The sequence below is a fragment of the Ovis canadensis genome, chromosome X (assembly GCF_042477335.2).
Source record: "Ovis canadensis isolate MfBH-ARS-UI-01 breed Bighorn chromosome X, ARS-UI_OviCan_v2, whole genome shotgun sequence".
Classification (NCBI taxonomy): domain Eukaryota; kingdom Metazoa; phylum Chordata; class Mammalia; order Artiodactyla; family Bovidae; genus Ovis; species Ovis canadensis.
In genome coordinates this window covers 65,713,973-65,738,757 of record NC_091727.1, presented here as the reverse complement: position 1 = coordinate 65,738,757, position 24,785 = coordinate 65,713,973, and the positions used below count along the sequence as shown (strand labels likewise).

The 24,785-nt window shown below is 47.4% G+C and overlaps 1 protein-coding gene across 1 annotated transcript; it reads left to right on the top strand.

Moving 5' to 3' along the window:
* The first annotated feature begins 15,917 nt into the window (after positions 1–15,917).
* LOC138929942 (uncharacterized protein CXorf49 homolog) lies at positions 15,918–19,553 on the top strand. The gene is made up of 5 exons (XM_070289602.1): positions 15,918–17,216; positions 17,853–18,009; positions 18,561–18,637; positions 18,906–18,951; positions 19,513–19,553. The coding sequence occupies exons 1-5, from the start codon at positions 15,918–15,920 to the stop codon at positions 19,551–19,553; spliced, it is 1,620 nt and encodes a 539-aa protein (XP_070145703.1).
* Positions 19,554–24,785: the final 5,232 nt, after the last annotated feature.

Here is a 24,785-nt window from a genome sequence, read left to right as displayed (position 1 = left end):
GCCAAAGCCTTTGAAGGTGTGGATCAGAACAAACTGCAGAAAATACTTAAAGAGATGGGGATACCAGACCCCCTGATCTGCCTCCTGAGGAATCTGTATGCAGGTCAAGAAGCAACAGTTAGAACTGGACATGGAACAACAGACTGGTTCCAAATAGGAAAAGGAGTACATCAAGGCTGTATATTGTCACCCTGCTTATTTTAACTTATATGCAGGATACATAATGAGAAACTCTGGACTGGATGTAGCACAAGCTGGAATCAAGATTGCCAGGAGAAATATCAATAACCTCAGATATGCAGATGACACCACCCTTATGGCAGAACGTGAAGAAGAACTAGAGCCTCTTGATGAAAGTGTAAGAGGAGAGTGAAAAAGTTGGCTTAAAACTCAACATTCAGAAAACCAAGTTCATGGCATCCGGCCCCATCACTTCATGGCAAATAGATGGGGAAACAGTGGAAACAGTGGCAGACTTTATTTTTGGGGGCTCCAAAATGACTGCAGATGGTGACTGCAGCCATGAAATAAAAAGACGCTTACTCCTTGGAAGAAAAGTTATGACCAACCTAGACAACATATTAAAAAGCAGAGACATTACTTTGCCAACAAAGGTCCATCTAGTCAAGGCTATGGTTTTTCTAGTAGTCATATATGGATGTGAGAGTTGGATTATAAAGAAAGCTGAGCACTGAAGAATTGATGCTTTTGAACTGTGGTGCTGGAGAAGACTCTTGAGAGTCCCTTGGACTGCAAGGAGATCCAACCAGTCCATCCTAAAGGAAATTAATCCTGAATATTCGTTGGAAAGACTGATGCTGATGCTAAAGCTCCAATACTTTGGCCACCTGATGCAAAGAACTGACTCACTGGCAAAGACCCTGATACTCAGAAAGATTGAAGGCGGGAGAAGGGGCTGACAGAGGATGAGATGGTTGGATGGCATCACTGACTCAATGGACAGGAGTTTGAGTAAACTCTGGGAGTTGGTGATGGACAGGGAGGCCTGGCATGCTGCAGTCCTTGGGGTTGCAACTGAACTGACTGAATTTTGAAAAAGAGAAAAAATTTTGCTATAATCTTTAAGAATGCTCTCTACCATTAGTAGTAAGACTCTAAAGAAAAACAAAGAAGTGATTACCATAAAATTTAGATCATTGCCACAACAGTTGTTACTGTGAGGTAAGGGGGAAGGTGAAGTGATTGAGAAAGGACACAGGAGAAGCAACTGACTAGTGCCGATCTTCTATTTCTTGACTTGTGGGGTGATTTACAAAGGTCTTTCCTTTATGAACATTCATCAAGTTTGATGGTCATCTTATGTGCATTACTTTCCACAATAAGAAAAAAGTTTAAAAAACAAAAGAAAGAAAGAAGAGTACTCCAAGGGGACTTCTCTGGTGGTCCAGTGATGAATACTCCACACTTCCACTGTAGGGAGTGAGGGTTAGATCCCTGGTCAAGGAAGTAAGTTCCCACATGCCACAAGGTACAGCCAAAAATTAAAAAATACTCCAAATTCAAAATCACTACACACTGGTGGTGGAAGAGTGCATGATCAGACACTGTTTACATAAATGAAACTTGCAGTGTTAATGCAAGTGTTAATGGGCTTCCAGGGTCCAAATGGTATTTGAATAAGATCTCCAGTAAGAGGTGGATGAAAAATAAAAGTGGAATCTAGTAGAAATAGACATAATATGAGAAAAATAAAAGCATTAAAAAAATAAAGACCAAGTCCTCTAATTAATACCCTAGAGAAATCAGAGAAAATACTGCACCCATGCTCTAAAAGAGTAACATAGAATAAAAAGAGTTTGTAGAAACTAAAATAGAAGACATAAGACTAAAAAACAAACAGCAAGTCTTAATGGAAAGTTTGCAACTAAAGTTGCAGAAATATCTCATAAGCATCAAAAATGAGGACAATCGAGAGGATAATAGAAGAGAAGAGATAAGAAAATTTTATGATCAATCTAGAAAATCCAGTCTGCAGGTCTAAGAATGATGTTCTTGGCTCTGTGAAATGTAGTTCAGTTCAGTTCAGTTGCTCAGTCGTATCCAACTCTTTGTGACCCCATGAATTGCAGCACGTCAGGCCTTCCTGTCCATCACCAACTCCCGGAGTTCACTAAAACTCATGTCCATCGAGTGGGTGATGCCATCCAGCCATCTCATCCTCTGTCGTCCCCTTCTCCTCCTGCCCTCAATCCCTCCCAGCATCAGAGTCTTTTCCAATGAGTCAACTCTTCGCATGAGTTGGCCAAAGTACTGGAGTTTCAGCTTTAGCATCATTCCTTCCAAAGAACACCCAGGACTGATCTCCTTTAGAATGGACTGGTTGGATCTCCTTGCAGTCCAAGGGACTCTTAAGAATCTTCTCCAACACCACAGTTCAAAAGCATCAGTTCTTTGAAGCACAGCCATCTTTATGGTTCAACTCTCACATTCAACATGACCAAAGGAAAAACCATAACTTTGACTAAATGGACCTTAGTTGGCAAAGTAATGTCTCTGCTTTTTAACATGCTGTCTAGGTTTGTCATAGCTTTCCTTCCAAAGAGCAGGTGTCTTTTAATTTCATAGCTGCAATCACCATCCACAGTGATTTTAGAGCCTAAGAAAATAAAGTTTGTCACTGTTTGTTTCTGTCATCTATTTGCCATGAAGTGATGGGACCAGATGCAATGGTCTTTGTTTTCTGAATGTTGAGTTTTCAGCCAGCTTTTTCACTCTCCTCTTTCAGGTTCATAAAGAGACTTTTTAGTTCCTCCTTGCTTTCTGCCTTTAGGGTGGTATCATCTGCATAATCTGACATTCTTGGTATTTCTCCCAGCAATCTTGATTCCAGCTTGTGATTCATCCAGCCTGGCATTTCGCATGATGTACTCTGCAGATAAGTTAAATAAGCAGGGTGACAATATACAGCCTTGAGGCAGTGTATTCCCAGTTTTGAACCATTCCGTTGTTCCATGTACAGTTATAACTATTGCTTCTTGACCTGCATACAGGTTCCTCAGGAGGCAGGTAAGATAGTGTGGTGTTCCCATCTCTTTAAGAATTTTCTACAGTTTGTTGTGATCTACACAGTCAAAGGCTTTAGCGTTGTCCATGAAGCAGAAGTAGATGTTTTTCTGAAATTCTCTTGCTTTCACTATGATCCAACTGATGTTGGCAATTTCATCTCTGGTTCCTGTCTTTTCTAAATCCAGCTTGTACATCTGGAAGTTCTTGGTTCATGTACTTTTGAAGCCTAAATTGAAGGATTTTGAGTATTACCTTGCTAGCATATGGAATGAGTGCAACTGTATTATAGTTTGAACATTCTTCGCGGCATTGCCCTTCTTTGAGATTGGAATGAAAACTGACCTTTCCCAATCCTTTGGCTACTGCTGAGTTTTGCAAATTTGCTGGCATACTGAGTGCAGTGTTAGCACTTTAACAGCATTATCTTTTAGGATTTGAAATAGTTCAGATGGAATTCCATTACCTCCACTAGCTTTGTTTGTAGTAATGCTTCCCAAGACCCATTTGACTTCACACTCCAGAATGTCTGGCTCTAGGTAAGTGACCACACCATTGTGGTTATCTGGTTCATCAAGACGGTTTTTTTTGTACAGTTCTGTGTATTCTTGCTGCTGCTGCTAAGTCATTTCAGTCGTGTCCGACTCTGTGCGACCTCATAGATGGCAGCCCACCTGGCTCCTCTGTCCCTGGGATTCTCCAGGCAAGAATACTAGAGTGGGTTGCCATTTCCTTCTCCAATGCATGCATGCATGCTAAGTTGCTTCAGTTGTGTCCGACTCTGTGCGACCCCATGGAGAGCACCCCACCAGGCTCCTCTGTCCACGGGGTTCTCCAGGCAAGAGCACTGGAGTGGGTTGCCATTTCCTTCTCCAATATTCTTGCTACTTTTTCTAAATATCTTCTGCTTCTGTTAGGTCTTTGCTGTTTCTGCCCTTTATTTTGTGCCCATATTTGCATGAAATGGTTCCTTTGTATCTCTAATTTTCTTGAAGAGATCTCTAGTCTTTACCATTCTATTGTTTTCCTCCATTTCTTTGCACTGTATACTTAAGAAGGCTTTATTATCTTTTCTTGCCAATCTTTGAAACTCTGCACTCGGTGGGGGTATATCTTTCCCTTTCTCCTTTGCCTTTCATTTCTCTTCTTTTCCCAGCTCTTTGGAAGGCCTCCTCAGACAACCATTTTGCCTTCTTGCACATCTTTTTCTTGGGGATGATTTTGGTGACCCTGTCCTGTATGATGTTACTAACCTCTGTCCATACTTCTTCAGGCACTCTATCAGTTCTAATCCCTTGAATCTATTTGTTACTTCCACAGTATGATCATAAGGGATTTGATTTAGGTCATACCTGAGTGGCTCAGGAGTTTTCCCACTTTCCTCAATTTAAGTCTGAATTTTGCAATAAGGAGCTCATTATCTAAGCCACAAACAGCTACAGGTCTTGTTTTTGCTGACTGTATAGAATTTATCCATCTTCAGCTTCAAAGAATATATTCAATCTGATTTCAGTATTGACCAACTGGTGATGTCTATGTGTAGTCATCTCCTGCATTGCTGGAAGAAGGTGTTTGCTATGACCAGTACATTCTCTTGGCAAAACTCTGTTAGCCTTTGACCTGCTTTTGTACTCCAAGGCCAAACTTAACTGTTACCCAGGTATCTCTTGACTGCCTACTTTTGTATTCCCGTCCCTTATGATGAAAAGGACAACTTTTTTTGGTGTTAGTTCTAGAAAGTCTTGTAGGTCTTCATAGAACCATTGAACTTCAGCTTATTTGGCCTCAGTGGTTGGGGCATAGACTTGGATTATTGTGGTATTGAATGATTTGCCTTGGAAATGAACAGAGGTCATTCTGTCATTTTTGAGACTGCACCCAAGAACTGCATTTCAGACTCTTTTGTTGACTATTAGGGCTTCTCCATTTCTTAAGGAATTCTTGGCCACGGTAGTAGATATAAGGGTCATCTGAATTAAAATAGGCCATTCCTGTTCATTTTAGTTCACTGATTCCTAAAATGTCGATGTTCACTCTTACCATCTCCTGCTTGAACACTTCCAATTTACCTTGATTCATGGACCTAACATTCCAGTTTTCTCTGCAATATTGTTCTTTATAGCATCAGACTTTATTTTACCACCACACACATCCATAACTGGGCATGTTTTCTGCTTTGGATAAGTTTCTTTATTCTTTCTGGGGCTATTTCTCTGCTCTTACCCGTTAGCATATTGGACACCTACTGATCTGGGGGACTCATCTTTCACTGTCTTATCTTTTGCCTTTTCACACTGTTCATGGGGCTCCCAAGAAAAGAATGCTGAAGTATTTTGCCATTCCCTTCTCCAGTGGACAATGTTTTGTCAAAACTCTCCACTATGACCCATCCTTGCTGGGTGGCACTGCACAGCATGGCTCATAGTTTTATTGAGTTATAGAAGGCTGTGATCCACATGGTCATTTTGGTTAGATTTTTGTGATTGTGGTTTTTATTCTGTAAGACATTGGATTGCAGTTCTCACTTCTACTGTATGCTCTCTAATGTCTGGGGATAAGAGGCTTGTGCAAGCTTCATGACACAAGGGACTGGATGTGGGGAAAACTAGGTCTTGCTCTTCTGGGCAGGGCCATGTGCAGTAAATTTTTAATCCAATTTTCTGCTGATCAGTGGGGCTGTGCTGCCTCTCTGTAGTTTGGCCTGAGGTGGCCCAGCCCTGGAATCTGCAGTCTCTGTGGTATAGAGTTGCACATGCATGTTGGGGAGGGTCCTAGGGCAGGTCAGATGTGGGAAAAGAAACAAGATAATTGGCCAAACATAAACAAAGACCCAGAAGGACTGCCCTACATAAATGACTTAACTCTCTCTTTACTGCACTCATCCTTATTAGGATGGATGCCCACACCCTTTCTCTCCAAGCGTGTGTCTTTGCCTTGCTCTGTCTTAACTAAACAAACTGTTTCTCTGTGTGCTCTCCTACTTGTTATGCTGTGTCTCTAATAATAAACTCTGTACCTCTTTTTACAGTTTTTGCCTCTTTGAGGAATACATTTTTCAATGGGGCAAGAGCCAGGGAAAGTTTGCTTCTAGCCTCTAGCTCTTTTTGCTCTAGTGGCTAAGATTCCTGGTTTTCATTCTGGCTACCTAGGTACAATTCCTGGGCAGGGAACTAAGATCTCACTTTAAGCTACAGCTCACTACTGCCTCTCTGAGATCACTTGGATTGGGAGAATCAATATTGTCAGAATGACTATACTACCCAATGCAATCTAGTGATACAATTGAATCCCTATCAAATTCCCAATGCTATTTTTCACAGAACTAGAAGTAAAAAAATCTCAAAGTTTTGTATGGAGAAACAAAAGACCATGAATAGCCAAAGCAATCCTGAGAGAGAAAAATGGAGCTGGAAGAATTAGGCTTCCAGACTTCAGACTATACTACAAAGGTACAATCATTAAAACAGTTTGGCACTGGCATAAGAACAGAAATATTGATCAATGGAACAGGATAGAGGGTCCAGAAATAAACCCATGCACCTATGGTCAATTAATCTATGACAAAGGAGGAAAGAATATACCAATGAGAAAAGACAGTCTCTGCAATAAGTGGTGCTGGAAAAAACAGCTGTACAGAAAAGAATGAAATTAGAACTTTCTCTAGCATTGTACACAAAAATAAAGTAAAAATGGACTAAGACTTAAAAGTAACACCAGATGCTATAAAACTCATATGCAGAACACTCACAGAAATCACAGAAATATGTTTTTGCATCCACAACCTAGAAGGAGGAGAACTGGGTGACAGAGGATCAGATGTTTGGATGATATCACTGACTCAACGGACATGAGTCTAAGCAAGGTCTGGTGATGGTGAAGGACAGGAAGCCTGGCGTGCTACAGTCCTTGGGTGGCAAAAGGTCAGACACAACTGAGTTACTGAACAACAATAAATTCTATTTATATAGAAGGATTATTTATATAATCCTGCAAGCCTAAAACATACTTGTCACCCCACTATGCATCAATATCAAATGAATAAGCATAGCCTTCTGCTGACGTAGGTAGGGCTAGCTCCTACATTGCTGGCTATGGGGTCCTAGGTGTCTCAAAGTTCATCTTGTCCTGCTGGTGAGTGTGGCTGTTTCTGGGGGCAGCTGGCTGACATGCCAAGGTATCTTGAGGCTGGTTTGTCCTGCCATTGACTGAGTTTGGGGTCCAGGGTGTCTTGGGGCTAGTGCCAGCTCATTCGTGGGTGGAGCTCTGTTTCTGTGCCTGGGTCTCTAGCTGCAGGGCCCTGGGGGTCCCAGAGATGGTTTCAGTCCACTGTTGGGTAGAGCCAGTTCCTGACATGGCTGGCTGTGGGGTCCTAGATGTCCCAAAGGGGGCTTCCACACACTGCAGTGTGGGGCCAGATTTCAGAGCTGCTGGCTGAGAGCTCCAAAGTGTCCCAGACCTGGTGTCTCCTTGCTGGTACACTGTGCTGGGATCAGTGGCTCTTGGGGCTTGTGTGGGTCTGCTGGTGGGTGACCTATTTCCTGGTATGGCAGGCTGCAGGGCTGGAGTTACCTCGGTTGCCGTTGTCTGCCTGCTGGTGTGTGGAGCTGGTTCTTGGGTTCTCTGGCTTCAGGGCCCTGGAGGGGTCCAAGAGTTCGTGTTTTGGGCCATTGGTGGCTGGGGCTGGGTCCAGGGCATACTAGGGCTGGTGCTTACCCACTGATGGGTAAAACTGGTCCTGGGGCTAGCGATGGCCTGCTGTGGGAAGGAACTAGGTCCCAGGGTCTCTGACTGCAGGATCCTGGAGTCCTGGGCTTAGTGCCTTCTCACTGGTGTATAGGGCCAGTGTGGTGTGTCGGGGCCTCTGATTGCAGGTCCAGCTCCAAGGAGTCTTAAGGCAGCAGGCTTGCTTGTGGGTGGGGCTGCATCTCTGCCTGGCTAGTAGTTTGTGCTGTCCTGGTATTATTGCCTACAGGCTGATGGGCAGGTCTGGGCACTGGTGCTAGTAAGCTAGAGGGAGGATTCCAAAATGGCACTTGCTAGCACCAGTGTCCACGTGGTAGATGGAGCTCCGCAAATGGCTGCCTCCAGTGTCTGTGTCCCCAGGGTGAGTTCAGCTGCCTCTTGCCCCTCTGGGAGGCTCTCCAAGAGCAGCAGCTGCCTCTGACCCCGGCTCCTTTCAAATTATTGCTTCAGCCCTGGGTCCTGGAGCATGTGAGATTTTGTATGCCCCCTTTCAGTACAGCATCTGTCTACAATGTGGGAGACCTGGGTTCAATCCCTGGGTCTGGAAGATCCCCTGGAGAAGAAAATGGCAATCCACTCCAGTACTATTGCCTGGAAAATCCCATGGACAGAGGAGCCTGGTAGGCTACAGTCCATGGGGTCACAAACAGTCGGACACGACTGAGTCATTTTCCTTTCCTTTAAGGGTGGAGTCTGTTTCCCACAGCCCTCTGGCTCTCCCAAAATTAAGCCCTGCCAGCTTCAAATACAAAAGTTCTGGGAGATCCTCTTCATGTGAATAAATACAATTTTATCAGCAAAAATATACAAACTACCACTACACAGAATAGGCATGAACCTTACAAATTTAACATTGACTGAAAAACCAAGAAGCAACAGAGATATATTTAACAATTCCATTCATATAACTGTAAGTGGCTGTCAACACTAACTCATAACATTTATATATATATATATATATATATATATGTATATATATATATATACACACATACATACATACATACAAATATAGTACAAAACTTTTGAGGGAAAGGGAAGAAAGGATAGCACATAAGTAACAGTGTCCCTATTCTCCTTGAAGAAGGAACGGGGCTAAAACATAAGACAGGGAAACTTCAGGAGTGTTGGGGAAAGCCGACACTATTCCCTTCTGTGACTTAGGGGTATACACTTGATAATCAATTATTAAACCCAACGTATATATTGTGGCTTTTTCTCTATCTATGTTACGTTTCAGTATAACTGGAGGAAAATATAATGCTTAGGGAAATAACATCCAGTATAAGCATATTGTAATTATGTTCTAACCAGAAGTAGAACCAAAGTTACTTTCTTTGTTTATAACATATCTAATTGAGCTTAGTAATCTTATTTCACCTACATTAATAGCTATATTTTTGACGACTCATACCTTTGTAACAAAAAACAATAAAGTGATGCTTACATAATTATAATATCAATCTCAGTTTTTAATAAATATTCCATATTTGGGTAGTACATTATCATTCAGAATTTAACTGTGAACTTGTGCTGAAACTCACGGAAGTGATGTATTTGGATACAATTTCTCAGAGATTTCTCCCCTCCCCGTCCATTTCCGCTCAGAGGTGGAGCACCAAGAACCTGAGAAACAGAAATGAAGGCCAAAAATCCAGAGCAATGTCCCTGCATTGTAATACTCCGATTTGACCAGCCGAGGGCAGTATCGTTTAAGGCTGTGTGTTGGGAAGGGCCAGCTGCCATGCCTTTGGAGTTCCTCCTGTTCTTTGTGATTAGTCTGTTAACCCCTGAGACTGGGAAGCTTATTTGTGCCAATAAAGGTGGTGGTGGTGATGGTGCTGGTGGTTGGATGGGCTGCATCTCCCTTGCCCGTTTGACACTTCTATCTCAACGCCAGCCTTCACCCCTGCTCCCCGCAGCAGCAGCTCTTTTCTTCCTCTTTCTCCTCACACAGAAACTGAGACCATTGATGTGCTAGACTGGGTGTGCTCCCACCTTCCACTGGCACAGAAGCAGTAGGTGGGTGTGCACAGCCCTTCAAGCCCTTCCCTTATTCTTTGTAGGGAGCAAAGCTGAAAGAATTTTCCTGAAATGTTAGCCTCCACCCCGCAGTGAGTGCCCCTGCTTTTGTTTCTAGTCTTGTGTGGCCCAAGTGAAGGCTCCACACTGGTTTGTGGCATTGATAGGTTCAATAGGAAGAATGACCTGCTATTTAAATGCTCATTGATTGATGAAATGAGACAAGAGTCATTTTCTGGGGCCACCCCTCTGTGTAAAGATAACATAACTTTTCCCATTATACATACTGTTCCATCTTCTAACCTTGTTGTTCAGAATTCCAGCTATTATAATTCGCCTCCCTTTTTAATGGACCTGAAAGAGAAATTGAGGAAGCATTCCTGTTGAGACTTTACCTTAAATGACTGAGCATGTAAAGGGTCTTCTCGTGCTTATTAGGGATTTTTCATCTCTTTAAACTACATATGCTTTATAGCTAATTCTTGCACAACATAAGAAGACATTTTGAAAAAAAAAAAAAGTTTCACCCATGATTCTAGGACCATTCTAAAGGAGATCAGTCCTGGGTTTTCTTTGGAAGGAATGATGCTAAGGCTGAAACTTCAATACTTTGGCCACCTCATGTGAAGAGTTGACTCATTGGAAAAGACTCTTGATGCTGGGAGGGATTGGGGGCAGGAGAAGGGGATGACAGAGGATGAGATGGATGGATGACATCAGCGACTCGATGGACATGAGTTTGGGTGAACTCTGGGAGTTGGGGATGGACAGGGAAGCCTGGCGGGCTGCAATTCATGGGGTTGCAAAGAGTCGGACACGACTGAGTGACTGAACTGAACTGAACTAGGACCCAAGTGCCTCAACTGATTTTTCCTGCATGGTTCTTGCCCCAGAATCACAGATGTACAGAATATTAGAGCTAGATAATCTCATGTAGAAATCTAACAGGTCTACTCCTGAGGGGTGTACAAATATGCCAGAGTCCAGCTCCAGCAGCCAGGGAATCAGCCTGAAGGGATGAGCGGTGTCGGTGGGGATGGTGTAGCCCCTGACTCGAGGTACGGGACTGCATGTTTATTTCAGGCATCAGGTCTTCTTTTATACTTTGACAAAAGCATTAGGTCAGAGGTTTGACATTTTCAGCTCCCCCTCCCCAGATTTATCTTCTCATTGTTGCCCTTCAAACAGAGTTCCTAATTCAGTGATCCTCTCAGAATCGTGTTTACTTGTGATTACACTGCAACTCATGCTTACGTCTGGGCTGCGTACCACATTCCTCGGTTTATTTCTTATCTTTCTAAATCCTGCTTGCCCTTAGTATCCTAAGCTCACTATCTCCTAAAAAGGCTTCTAACTATTCTTAATTATTCCTAAACCCTAAACTCAGCAAACTTCCTTTGCCATAAACATTTCCATCACAAACAGGTCTCAGATAACAATCCTTCCCATGGCCTCAAGCTGCGGCCTACATGCTCATCCTGGGACATTCTTTGTAAAAATCCTTGAACAAATGTCAATGGTTACTTTATAGATTATTTTCTGGGCACAACTGCAGAAGGCTTTGTGCTTTCTCATGCTTCTCTCAAGAACAATCAGCACCTTAACATTCTTTCCAGCCAACTCAAACGAAGAAAGGAAAGAACAAGTCAGAGTCACAAAACCTAACTCCTTCATCCCGGGACCATGCCTGCGGGATGAAGAGAGTGGTTGGGGCCATGCCTCCATCTTGTCAGTAATGCATCTCCCGACACAAATAAGCAATCTGAGAGTAGAGGGACAGTGCCATGTCAAGGCCAGCAGACAGTTCAACTATACGTGTTCAGTCCCCACTTTGCTGTTTGTTAGGACAGAAGCACCTCCATCGCCTCACACTCAGAACTCTTGTGGATGTATGTTGAAGCTGGTGCAGCTTCTTCCCAACCTCCTGACTAATTTGAAACAATGAAATCTGTCCCATTTACTGTCAGTTATAGCTAGAGCCTTGTTCACTCACTTGAGCATCCCAGGTGAAGCACTCCCCTTCACTGCAGCCACAGAATCTCTAGTGTTTTGGGGTCACCGTGGATTGCTGACTTAACAGACATAACACAAGATACAGTAAGGTAGGGCAAGCACTTGATGAGAAATCAGGAGACCTGTCTCTCTCCTAACCTACTGAAAATCACTTCCCCTTTCTGAACCTCTTGTTTCTCCATCTGGGAAAAGAAGAAGGTGACCTAGAACAGTGGCTCTCAACCTGGATTCCAAGAACTTCCTGAAATTGTGTGCAGAGTTGTGGGAGGCAATGTATACAGTCTTCTTGGGAGGGCGTATAGAGCTTTCAATAGATTCTCAAAGGAGTCCTATTATGGGCTGTATTGTGTTGCCCTCAAATGCCTATCTTAAAGCCCTAACCCTCAATGTGACTGAATTTGGAGATGGGGCCTTTAGAGAGGTAATTAGGATTAATTGAGGGAGCTGGTAAAGAATCTGCCTGCAATATAGGTTTTGATTTCTGTGTCAGGAAGTTCCCCTGGAGAAGGGATACGCTACCCAATCTAGTATCCTTGGGCTTCCCTGGTGGCTAGACAGTAACAAACCCACCTGCAGTGTAGCACACCTGAGTTCCATCCCTGTGTTGGGAAGTTCCCCTGGAGGAGGGCATGGCAACCCACTCCAGTATTCTTGCCTGGAGAATTCCCATGGACAGAGGAGCCTGATGTGCTACAGTTCATGGGGTCACCAAGAGTCGGACACAACTGAGTGACCAAGCACAACACACACAGAGGTGTAAGAGTGGGGCCCTAATCCCAAAGGATCTGACATCCTTATAAGAAGAGGGGTTACCAGATCTCTCACGCGCTCTCTCTCTCTGTCTCCATACACACACAGAAGAAATGTCATGTGAGGAAACAGAGAGAAAGTGGCCAACTGCAATACAAGAGGAGTGCCTACACCAGGAGTTGAACTTGCTGGCACCTTGATCTTGGACTTCTAGTATCCCGAACTATGAGAAAGCAAATGTCTTTTGTTTAAACCATCCAGCCTGTGGTATTTGGTTTTGGCAACTCAAACAGACTAACACACTAACAGAATGAAGGACAAAAATCACATGATCATCTCTATAGATGCCCATAAAAAATTCAACACTCCAGGAGAAAAAACAGTCAAAGAACTAGGAGTAGGAAGAAATTACCTCGACATGATAAAGGCCACAACTAACATCATACTCAGTGGTGAAAAACTGAAATCTCTTCTTCTAAGGTAAGGAACAAGGCAAGGAAGCCCGCTCTCACCATTATGTTAGTATTCAACAACAGGAAGTCATAGCCAGAGCTGTTAGGAAAGCAAAAGAAATAAAAGGCATCCAAATCAGAAAGAAGTAAAATTCACTCTGTAAGAGAGCATGATTTTGTACATGCAAAACTCAAAAGAGTACACACACCCATACGCACACACACGCACACAACTGGTAGAACTAATAAACAAATTCAACAAAGTTGTAGGACACAAAATACAAAAGCAAAATTCAGTTGTATTACTACACACCAACAAAGAACAATTTGAAAAGGAAATTAAGAAAACAATTCCATTGACATTAGCAGCAAAAAAGGAAAAAATACTGAGGAATAAACTCAAGCAAGGACTCAAAAAACTTGTACACTGCAAACTACAAAACATTGCTGAAAGAAACTGAAAAAGACACAAATAAATGGGAAGGCATCTGTCTGCACAGACTGGAAAACTAAATATTGTTAAGAAGTCCATCCTATCTCAGGTGGTTAATTTTATGTGTCAGCTTGACTAATCCACAGAGTGCCTAGACATTTAGTCAGACATTATTCTGGGTGTTTCTGTAGGGTGCTTTTTCACGAGATTAACGTTTAAATCAGTCAACGGGGTAAAACAGATTTCTCCCCGATACTGTGGGTCGGCTTTACCTAATCAGTTGATAATCTGAACAAAACAAAAAGGCAAACTTTCCTCATGTAAGAGAATTCTTCCTGCGTGAAAGCCTTTGGACCTGGGACATCAGTTTTGTTTGTTTGTTTGTTTTTTTTTCCTGCCTTTAGACCCAAACTGAAATATCAGCTCTACTGGTTTGGTTCTTAGGCCTTCTAACCTGGACTAGAGCTAAACCACTGGCTCTTCTGGGTCTCCAGCTAGCCAACTCACCCTCTAGATCTTTGGACTTACCAGCCTCTATAATTGAATGAGTCAATTCTTTTACACACACACACTCCACTGGATCTGTTCTTCTAACACACTACCCAGAGTGATCTACAGATCCAATGCAAACCCTATCAAAATCCCAATAGCATGCTTTACATAAATAGAAAAACTCGTCCTAAAATTTAAGTAGAATCCCTGCAAGGAGATCCAACCAGTCCATTCTGAAGGAGATCAGCCCTGGGATTTCTTTGGAAGGAATGATGCTAAAGCTGAAACTCCAGTACTTTGGCCACCTCAGGCGAAGAGTTGACTCATTGGAAAAGACTCTGATGCTGGGAGGGAACGGGGGCGGGAGGAGAGGGGGACGACAGAGGATGAGATGGCTGGATGGCATCACTGACTCGATGGATGTGAGTCTGAGTGAACTCCGGGAGTTGGTGATGGACAGGAAGGCCTGGCGTGCATGCGATTCATGGGGTCGCAAAGACTCGGACACGACTGAGCGACTGAACTGAACTGAACTGAAAGAGATCCTTAATAGGGAAAACAATTTGCCCAAAGAAAGAGTAGAGAACTCACACTTCTTGATTTCAAAACACTACAAAGCTACACTAATCAAAACTGTGTGTTACTGCCATATTAACAAATAGACCAATGGAGTAAAATAAGAGATCTTAGAAATAAACCCTCAATTTCAGAAGATGTGCCAGGCAGTGGACTTCCTGATAGAGGGGGGAAAATAGCTTTTTTAGATCTCTGGGTCAAAGCAAGGACTCTGGAGTCAGATTGCTTGGCTTCAATTCTACCACTGACCCCCATGGGCCAAATGACCGTGGGCCAGTGGCCGAATCTCTCAGCACCTGTTTCCTCACCTGGAAGAGGCTGGTAATCATTAGCACTATAGTCCTAGGAGTGTCACAAGGAAGCGTTACTATTTACGTACAGCACTTAGAAGAGTGCCGGGCACGGGGTCTCTGCTGTGTAAGTTGCTTTTCATAGATTCTGCCAAATTACCTCCCAAATGGATTTCTTGCACCACCGCCACAGAGGTTTGCTCCTAAACTCTCGCACTCTTGGAATGGTTAAGCACTTGGAAGCTTGTCATCCTAGTGTGTGCAGCCCGATTCGTGGTTTTAGTTTACATCTCCAGGATCAGCAGGGGTGAGCATCTTTGCGGGTGTAACTGGACACTGACTGAGACTCTCTCTTCTTTGAATTGCCTCAGAGTGGGGAAAGAGCTGAGGGAGGGAGGTCAATCCCAGTCTGTCCCCCAAATCTGCCTGCCAAGAACGTTTGATGGAGTAGTTGAGGCAGAGATGTTACAGAACAAAACTACGATCCCTTTGTCTTCTGGCCATTTGGGGAGAAGTACGCCGACCACTGATCACTGAGTGCGGGATTCCTCTGCCCATTCTCTCACTGGGTCATAAAACTTGTGGTGGAAGGAAGGCTGGCAAATGCTTTCAGCAAGTACTAGGCGCCCAGCGCCCTCAGTACCCCGCCCCCTCCCACCCGCCTCCCGCTCCACCCACTTTGTACACGGTCAGGGCTCAGGGCTGTGACTCGGAAACTGGAAACGGGAGGTGGGACAGGAGGAGGTGGGACGAGAGGCTTGACAGAGGTACACTCGAGCGCAGCATGACCTTCAACCGCCAACTCGCCAACTGCCGGCATGGCCTTTGGGCTTGGCAGCAAACCGGAGGAGGCCCTCGACCCCATTGGTTACACCTCGAGGGGGCGGGCAAACAAGGCGCGTGCTGGTTGGCGGAAACCAGACCAATGAGCAGGCCGCAGCGCTGGCACGCTGAAAGCCTCGCGTTATTTGCGGCGATCTCCTGCGTAGGGTGCGTGTGGTGCTTGACGGCACGCTCCAGACGCCGCGTGCCTCACGTGCCCTGACCGCCATCATCGCCGCCGCCGCGACTCGGTTGATAAATCGTCGCCGCCCCGGGTCCGGCAGCCACCCAGATCGCGACATGAGCTCCCCAGACGATGAGGTGTTTGTTTGGGGAGGGGGTGCTGGCTCAGAGTGTGGGGAGCAGACCAGCGGCCTTGAGGCTGGCTCCCCAGCCCCACGGGGTCCCGGCCCCGACCCCGGCCCCGAGCCAGGGGCACCGCGAAGCGGCGAGGGTGAGGGCGGGGATGGCTTCCCAGACTCTGAGGGCTTCGAGTTGGAGCGGGCGGTGCTGGAAGCGGGAGGGCCGGTGCTGTTGGGCCGCGAAGGCCGGCCTGGTTCCCCGGCCGACGACACGGGGTACGCCGTGCAGCTGTCTGACGAGTCAGTGGCGGCCATCCTGCAGCAGCTGGCCGACCTGGACTTGCTGGGCATCCGCAGACACATGTCCCCGGAGAGATACGCGGTCGGCGAAGTGTCTGCCTTGCGGGACCTCGAGGCGCGTCCCAGCACTCGAGGCGCGGCCGCCCAGAGGTGTGGGGAAGCGGCACAGGCTGAGGCCGGCCCTCTGTGCGTCGGCGGGCCCAGGGCAGGCCGGGCCTGGGGGAACCCTAAGAGAGGCACTAAGAGTAGGTTGAACATGGCTGTGGATCGCCAGTGGCCCCCCTCAGGAAGCCTAGCCGGGCTGCTCTCCGACTCCGAGTCCTCTGATGAGTGCAGTGAGATACAGCCTATGAGAGTGAGCATTTATCCCAAAGACGGAGGCCAGGCCAAGCTGAACAGCCCCAAGGATCCCGGGGACACACCCAGACACTCGAATGTGCAAGGCAGGGAGAATCTCCTTGACGTGCCAGGCACTTGCCTGTCCTCAGCTCCGCGAGGATTGATTTCGGTTGTGGAAAGGCAGGGCAGGCAGGGCGATGCAGACCAGGAGGACATCTCCCCCCCTAAGAAAATGCAGAGCGTGCTCCGGGGGAAGGGGGGCAGCCTGCCCAGCTACCCGGGAGTAGCAGCAGCAGCAGCAGCTCCCGCAGCTGCCACTACAGCCAGGCTGCCGCGGCCCAGTCCTAGGAGGAAGAGGGTCCAGGAGAAGAAATCCTTTGGGGGCGTCTCCAAACCTGCCCTGGGGAGAACCTTCCCTTCCTGGGGGCGGGGAATCTCGGCCACTCCCCTGGATCCGGCCACCTTCCCCCCAATCTTCGGCATCCCGCTGCTTGGGAGGTCCAAGAAGTATGCCTTGGTCCCTTGGGGAGCCAAAGAGTCCAAGCACACCGGCGCTGGGAAGAAGCCCGTGGCTAGGCGGGCCCGGGACTCGGTGGCAGCAGTGGCGGTGTCGGGAGAAGACAACGACCCAAATAGAGACCCAGTCACAAAGGGCCAAGTGAGTAGGCCAGGCCCCTCCTCTCTCCCCACTCTTGCCCCTGCCACCCTCCCCAGGACACATGTCTTCACCCCGTGCTCCCCTTCTCCATCCCTCAGGGGTCGTCATTGGGTGGCCCTCGGTCACTGGGTCATTAGGATGCCAGGTTGGGGTCCTTTTCCTAGGGACAAATGTGAAGGTAGCACTTTGGGTGTGCTGGGCTCGGTTCTCCACCCTTGGCCTCTTTCCAGCCTCCTCCACGAGGCTGGGGCTGGCGTGGAAAGCAGGGCTGGTAGCTGAATTGATTTGAGGGGACCCCTTAAAAGCTTCACAGAGCTTCAGTGTTTAGACGCATCACTTTCCTGAATCCTACTTCCTAGCTGTTCCCCAAACCTTCCTTGCAGGGGCCCCAGACTTTCTCAGTGCCACACTGTTGTCCCCAGCTCAGCTCTGCCTGCTGGCCTGGGGCTGACTGACGGAGAATGTGCTAAAGAGATCAGCCTTTCGATTGTCTTCCCAATTCCCTGCCTCAGCTCGGTCTTGAATCATACGAGCTCTCACACACAGACATGGACATATAAATGCACTGGTACACACACGCGCACGCACACACGCACACATCCTTACTGCAGATCAGTGAGAAATCTTTGTTTTTAGCTAACCACTGACAGGCCGTGGCCATCTTGTTCACGGGTGCATCATGGAGAACCCAGCAGCGCCAACCTCAGCATCAGAGGTGGGCAGGATTCAAGAAACTCAGAGCCCGTGGCCGTGAACAAGGGAGAAGTCATGCCCAGAGGGCCTGGCCCCTCAGGTGAGTGTCCTGGGTTTTGATATGGGGCGGAGGGTGGGGGGCGGGGGAGGTGGAGACCAGAGGTGAGGGCAGAAACCTCTGTCTCTGATTCTCTCTCTCTCCTGGGGGCTCAGAGGCTGCTTCTCCCATGGGAAACAGGGTGTCAACAGGGCTGGCCCTGGCCCCATCACCTTCTGTGTGGGATTTGTTTGGCAGGGGTGATTGGTGGCAGTGCCCCAACAGCTACTCTGGGCGTAGACCTGCAGGCTAATAGCCTTTTCTGTGAAGTGCTGTTGGCCCACATTGCTCTCCCAGGTGCTGGCTGTGGCTGCCGCTCTGGGAGGCTCGAACCCAGAACCACAGTCTTTGGCGACCATCGTGGTGAAATGGCTGCCCCTGAGGAATAGGAGGGGCAGGCCCAGAGAGAAGGTTTGGGCTGCCTGCCGGGCAGAGCAGGGGAGGCTTGATGCTAGCAGAGGGTGGTACTGCCTCACCTCACGTTAGACCCTGCTTGGCCCTTTCCACCTCACTGGGAGCCTGGGAAGCTGGATTGTGTGTCCTTTCCCTGTCAGGTGACCAGAGACCAGCTGACCGTCTCCCAAGACCGAAAAGGCAGCAGCAGCCACCTGGAAGGCAGGGCTGTCCTCGGGTAATGCTGCTTCTGACTCCTGGAAGTGCACACCCAAACCCCATGGTGGGATCTGGGTCCAAGTGCAACTGACGTGTGTGGGCCCCCTCCCCGCCGTCCCATCCCACACCCCAGGGAGGGAGCCCACCTCCTTTCCACTGAGGAAAGTCTTTGCCTTGCCAGTCTGGACACCTGGCTTTGGGATGGAGGGCCCGGGGAAGAGGAGAGGAGGAGAGGGGAGGCGGGTGTATACTAACCTTTTCTCTTCCTCCTGTGTCTGCTGGCCTAGTGTGTAGTGCTACAGAGAGAAATAGACGACCTTAAGGAGCAACTAGGTATGAGGAACCAGGGACAGAGAGCAGCGGGTTCTTAGTGCAGAAGCAGGGTGGGCCCTTTGGGTGGGGTGGGCTGCAGGTGCAGGGGGCCTCGTAGGGATCAGCATTCCTGTGGGGAGGAGAACCTAGCAAGCCTGTCCCTGGAGCGTGCGGTGCATGTTCAGCTGGGCATGCGGACAAGTAACAAAGTACTGTGTGGACCGCGTGCACACTCTGCCAGCCGTTCGAGTCCTGAGAGCTCCTTCTGATAGGACTTGTAGAGATGCCTTGTTGATCGGCGTGGCCTCTAAGGTTCTTGTTGGATATTTTGCGAGACAATTTTTGAATGGTTTGGACGTGGCCCCGAGCTTGAGAGCTGCTGGCACATTTTGTTTCCTTTTAGGAAATGGCTCCACATTTAATTCCGGTAGTGGGGAGTGATCAGGCCCAGAGCTCTTTGCATCTGGGCTGGGGGTATGTGGGTTTCAGGGTGTAGGGCTAGGTGGTTCCCCACGGGGACAGGGGGACAGGCTTCTATGTCCGTCTGTCTGGAGCACCTGTTTATGCCTCTCCCTGTTGCAGCCTCCATGCAGTACCTGGCTGAGAAGTTCCAGATCCTCTGAAGTGAGTGTCACACATTGCTACTCCTTCCCACAACGTTGGCTGTTGAGCAGGGCTGTGGGCTGGCCCTGGCTTGAGGCTCTTCCCTGACTCTGCTGTTTCACAGGTTGAGCCCAGTGCCTTCCTGCAAGAGGAGCAGCTGTTACCTCCGGGGCTGGCGAGCTGTGGCCGAGCTTGTTGCCTCTTGTTCTGCCTCCACCAGGGCATCCTCTGCCGCTTGTTTTGCCCCTTCTCTGCCCCAGTCTCACAGCAGTTCTGTTTGTTTGTTTGTTTTTAATTTAGTTAATTCGTTTACTTTACTTTACAATATTGTATTGGTTTTGCCACAGCAGTTTTTGATTAAAGGACTCTTCATATTCTGTGTTCTGCCCTCTCTCTGAGGGGTAGGGGTTAAGGGAGTGGGGACGAGGCCTGGTGGGGAGCTGCTCCACATCAGAGCCTGTTCAAGAACAGTACCTCTGGCATCCTGTGGTGGGGACTCTGGGTCAGCCTCTGCTACCATCCAGGCCGTCAGGCCAGCGGAGCACCCCCAGTCTGTGTTCTGTGTGGGCTCTGTCTGGCCACACTGGCACGTCCTCCCTTTTCCCTGAAAGCCCTCTTCTAGTTCTCTAAACACCCTCCTCTGGGGTTTAGCAGTTTCCATTCATTGCTGCCATTCTGCCTCCCTGTCAGAAGGAACTCATGACCCCCCTTACAGAGCTCCAGTCTTTCACCCTTTCCTCACTGCACTCATTGTCCTCCTTACCCTGACCGCTCTGCTTTCCTGTCAGAGCACCCTCGATCCCTCCCCTGGCTTGCCATCGATGACCTTGCCTGCATGTTTACTTAAGCAGGTGGTAGCAGGCACAGGTGTGCTCATCTTCCCCCTTCCCGGGCCCTACCCTCTCAGTGGAGTCCCTACCCCACCCCCCGGTGCCACCTTGCAAGCAGGAACCTGCATACTCTTCCCCCTCTCCTCTTTAGCACTCATCCCTGAGACTCAGGCACCAAAACTTGTGCTTCCCCTTCCTCGGGTTCAGTAAAGGGCAAGAGGATGAATCTTGGACCCAGTGAACTGGGGAGCAGGAGCGAAGGTACAGGGAACACAGGAGAAAAGCTCAGGTCAGTTGCCGAGCTGGAAGTCAGGAGAGGCGTCTGGTGCCGATCTGGGGCAGAGTGCACCCTGACAGCTAGAGATGGATGGTCCAGTCCTTGGAGCTTTCATGTCCTCCCTGCCCTAGCCAGCTGACCAGCCTACACTCCTGCCGCCTGGATGTCTCTCTGCCCTTGAGTGGAAATGGGTCCTTCAGGCTCCATGACAAGTATGGTTGGTAAGTCTGTGTTCTCACAGGGTCTCCATCAAATACTGTTCCACCAGCCCCATGACATAGATTTTCCTGCAAATGGTATTTCTCAAGAGTGTCCCAGCTCAGTCTCCCAGACTACTTGTTAGGGCACACAAGACTAAGTCTCAAATTCATGTTCAATTTCTGCCCCCACCCCCACCACCACCCGCCCTTCTCTGAAGTTTGGGGAGGACTTCCTTCTCTCAGCCAAGACCCCAGGGCTGTGCCAGCCTGCGACTCAGAGGGACACATTTGTATTCGAGTGAAGTGAGGGTAGGTTTTGCCTGACTTCCTTCCTGAAAGACCATGGTTTTATTTCACAATAGAGGGTATGCTGCACATTCAAAGTTGGTGCCTGGTCATCTCTCTGTGTGAATAAAAGTCATCAGGGATAATGCCCCTTGAGGCAGAAAGACGTGATTCGGGGAGTAATGGAAGTAGAGACTGGTCCAGATTCTGTAGGGCATTGAGTGAGCCGAAGCAAGGGTCAGATCTCCTTTATTCAAGGGGTGTTGTCACGTTCCCAAAACATAGAAGGGGAGGATGCAAATCTCAGGACAGGACATCTCAAAATGTTGGAGTCGCTGGAGGAGGCACTGGATCCTACCTTGTGATTCTGTGATGTCTGCCAACTGCTGAGGGTGTGGATGAGTGAAAATGGGAAGAGTGGCTCCGGGGACATGGCTACCCATCTTAGAAACAGGAGACCTCCCTCCAAAACCTGGGTTACTTGTGGGGAGTTAGAGGTGACTGCACCTGAGCAATGGGGAGCACTTGGGTCCGCCCTTCCCCCATATTCTCACGTTGACTTCCTTCCGCGGCTCATGGCATGAGGTCAGGTGGACAGAGCACGAGGGTTGGGACAGTCACAGACCTCAGGGTCAGAAAAGAAGATGAATGGGACTTACTCCTTCCACTCAGACCCCTCCCTGGAGCAGGTGGGCTTGATCACTTAGTTTACAGCTGATCCAGTGGTTATTGCCTGGTGGTGTAGCACATCTCGCTGTTGTCCAAGTGAGTAAATTTGGCAGAGACCTTCCAGCTGAGGTTTGTGCCCACCGAGACATGTAGGTAAGTTGTGCCCAGGGAGAAGTCCAGCACCAGCATCAGCACCACTCTTGGGCGGAGAGGGGCCTGGGACTGTGGTCACCAGGGTGAGGAAGTGGAAAAGCTCATGGAAGGGGAGGTGGGAGGGCATGAGCACAACCCTTCCTTCACTTTTTACCAGGCTCCCTTCCCTCCTCTGAGCACACAGTTCAGATCAACTACCTCACTATAATGGTGCTGGAAACATATACATCACAGGCCTTGGCTCAGCCCCAAGCCTTCCACTTCCAGCGGGAAATCTGTGGCAGGGCCTAAGGCATAGGCTAAAGAAATACATCTGTGCCCCAGAGGGTAGGAGGAAGGCTGAAGCCCAGCCTCATTCAGTGCCCCCCTGTCGCCTTTCCCCCTCATGCCCCTTCTCCAGCCTGGGAGACAATGACAGCTGCTTTGGAGAGCCCCGGGCCCCATCCTGCCTGGTTCTGCTGCCTGTCCAACTCCAGGGAAGATGCTTCCTCCCCATCACACCCATCCCCAGGTCTACCGCTCTCTGTGGACTCTTGAGGGAGACTGGCACAAGCAAAGAAGGTAGAGTCGGTGAGTCCTGAAGAGGGAGCCTGGGGTGGTGAGCACAGTAATCTTGCCCAAAGATGTCCAAGTCCTAATCCCTGCAGTTGGCTTGTATTTTCCTTTGTGTGATAACGGGTTATGCTTGCAGATGCAATAAAGGCTGCTACTCAGCTGACTTAATGTGGGGTAACTTTCACCTGCATTGGCCAGGTCTGGCCGGGCACACTGGGGCTGCCAGATTTTCCACCTGGACTATCCCTGGGTAACCATCCCAGTCCCTGGACTGTCCCAGTGTTTGAATGACTGTGGTGTGCTTGGTGCCCTTGTGCTTGTGCAATATTGAAGGCCTGGTAAGTACTTCCCAGATGCAGATGGGGAACAGGCCTGTAGTTTTGAACCCCCCTTTTGTTTCAAGCCAATCACTTCTTCCTCCCTAGTCCTCTTGAGGTATCTGCCAGCCTGACTTTTACAACGATGATTCACTTTTTAAAAAGGATTTACTATTGCTTTTGCATAAAATAACCTTTCCAAACATAAAAGATTAACTACATTGAATTAAATACGAATTAAACAGACTATACATATACTCGTTGTGGAGAGTGTAAGCCCTCAATATCACAAATAATTATGAACCAATCAACCCATGTAACCATACTCAGGTGACATAAATGTACATTGCACATCCAGAAATCACCTATATGTTCTTTTCTCTGAGGAATCCAAATGGATAAATCTACATACTTCCCAATTCCATTTACTTCACATTCTTGAGGAGGCCAAACTATAGACACAGAAAACAAGACTGGGGATTGCCAGGGTCTTGGGGTTGAGATTATGGGTTAAACTACCAAAGAGCATGAAACAATTTTGTAGCTGATGAAAATATTTTTTTATGTTGATTGTAGTGGTGGTTCCATAATAGAATGTTTGTAGGCACTTAGAGTTTATATGTAGCTTAATTTCAATAAACCCATATTATTCAATAAATTGTAGAAAGTACGTTATGAGATCACAATCAGAGAAGAAAAAGAAACAAAGGGAATCCAAAACGGAAAAGGAAAATTAAAACTGTCACTGTTTGCAGATGACATGTTACTATACATTGGAAATCCTAAGGATGTCACCTGAAATCTACCAGAATTCATAAATCAATTCAGTAAAGTTGCAGAGTACAAAATGATGATATAGAAATCTGTTACATTTCTATCTGTTCACGGGGTCCAATCCCAAAGAAGGGTAATGCCAAAGAACGTTCAGACTATCATACAATTGTGCTCATTTCACATGCTAGTAAGTGAAAGTGAAAGTATTAGTTGCTCAGTCGTGTGTGACTCTTGGCAACCCCATGGACTGTAACCCACCAGGCTCCTCTGTTTATGGGTTTCTCCAGGCAAGAATACTAGAGTGAGAAGCCATTCCCCTTCTCCAGGGGATCTTCCTGACCCAGGGACCGGAACTCATGTTTCCTGCATTGCAGTCAGATTCTCTATCATCTGAGCCACCAAGGAAGATCCTGGTGCTAGTAGCTAGTAAGGTGATGCTCAAAATCCTTCAAGCTAGGCTTCGGCAGTACGTGAACCAAGAACTTCCAGATGTACAAACTGGGTTTTAAAAAGTCAGAGGAACCAGAGATCAAATTGCCAATATCCACTGGATCACGTAGAAAGCAAGGGAGTTCCAGAAAAACATCTACTTCTTCTTCATTGACTATGCTAAAGCCTTTGACTGTGGTCATTATGAACTGTGGAAAATTCTTAAAGAGATGGGAGTACCAGACCACTTTACCTGTCTCCTGAGAAACCTGTATGCGGGTCAAGAAGCAACAGTTAGAACCGAACATGGAGCAGTGGACTGGCTCAAAATTGGGAAAGGAGTACATCAAGGCTGTATTTTGTCACCCTGATTAAATAATCAGGGTACATCGTGTGAAATGCTGGGCTGGATGAATCACAGGCCGAGATCAAAATTGCCAGGAGAAATAGCAATAACCTCAGATAGGCAGGTTGATACCACTCTAATGGCAGAAAACGAAGAGGAACTAAAGAGCCTCTTGATGAAGGTGAAAGAGGAGAGTGGAAAAGCTGGCTTAAAAAACAATAATTGATTGGTACAACACTTCTTTTTTTCTTTTTTAATTAATTTATTTTTCAATTGAAGGATAATTGCTTTACAGAATTTTGTTTTCTGTCAAACATCAACATGAATCAGCCGTAGGTATACATATGCCCCCTCTCTCTTGAACCTCCCTCCCATCTCCCTCCCATCTCCCACCCCTCTAGGTTGATACAGAGCCCC

Excerpts from the sequence above, each read along its gene's own strand:
- LOC138929942 (XM_070289602.1), top strand. The coding sequence starts at position 15,918 with ATGAGCTCCCCAGACGATGAGGTGTTTGTTTGGGGAGGGGGTGCTGGC. Across the intron at positions 17,217-17,852 it reads ACCCAGTCACAAAGGGCCAA|CTAACCACTGACAGGCCGTG; the intron begins GTGAGTAGGCCA and ends CTTTGTTTTTAG. Across the intron at positions 18,952-19,512 it reads CGACCTTAAGGAGCAACTAG|CCTCCATGCAGTACCTGGCT; the intron begins GTATGAGGAACC and ends TCCCTGTTGCAG.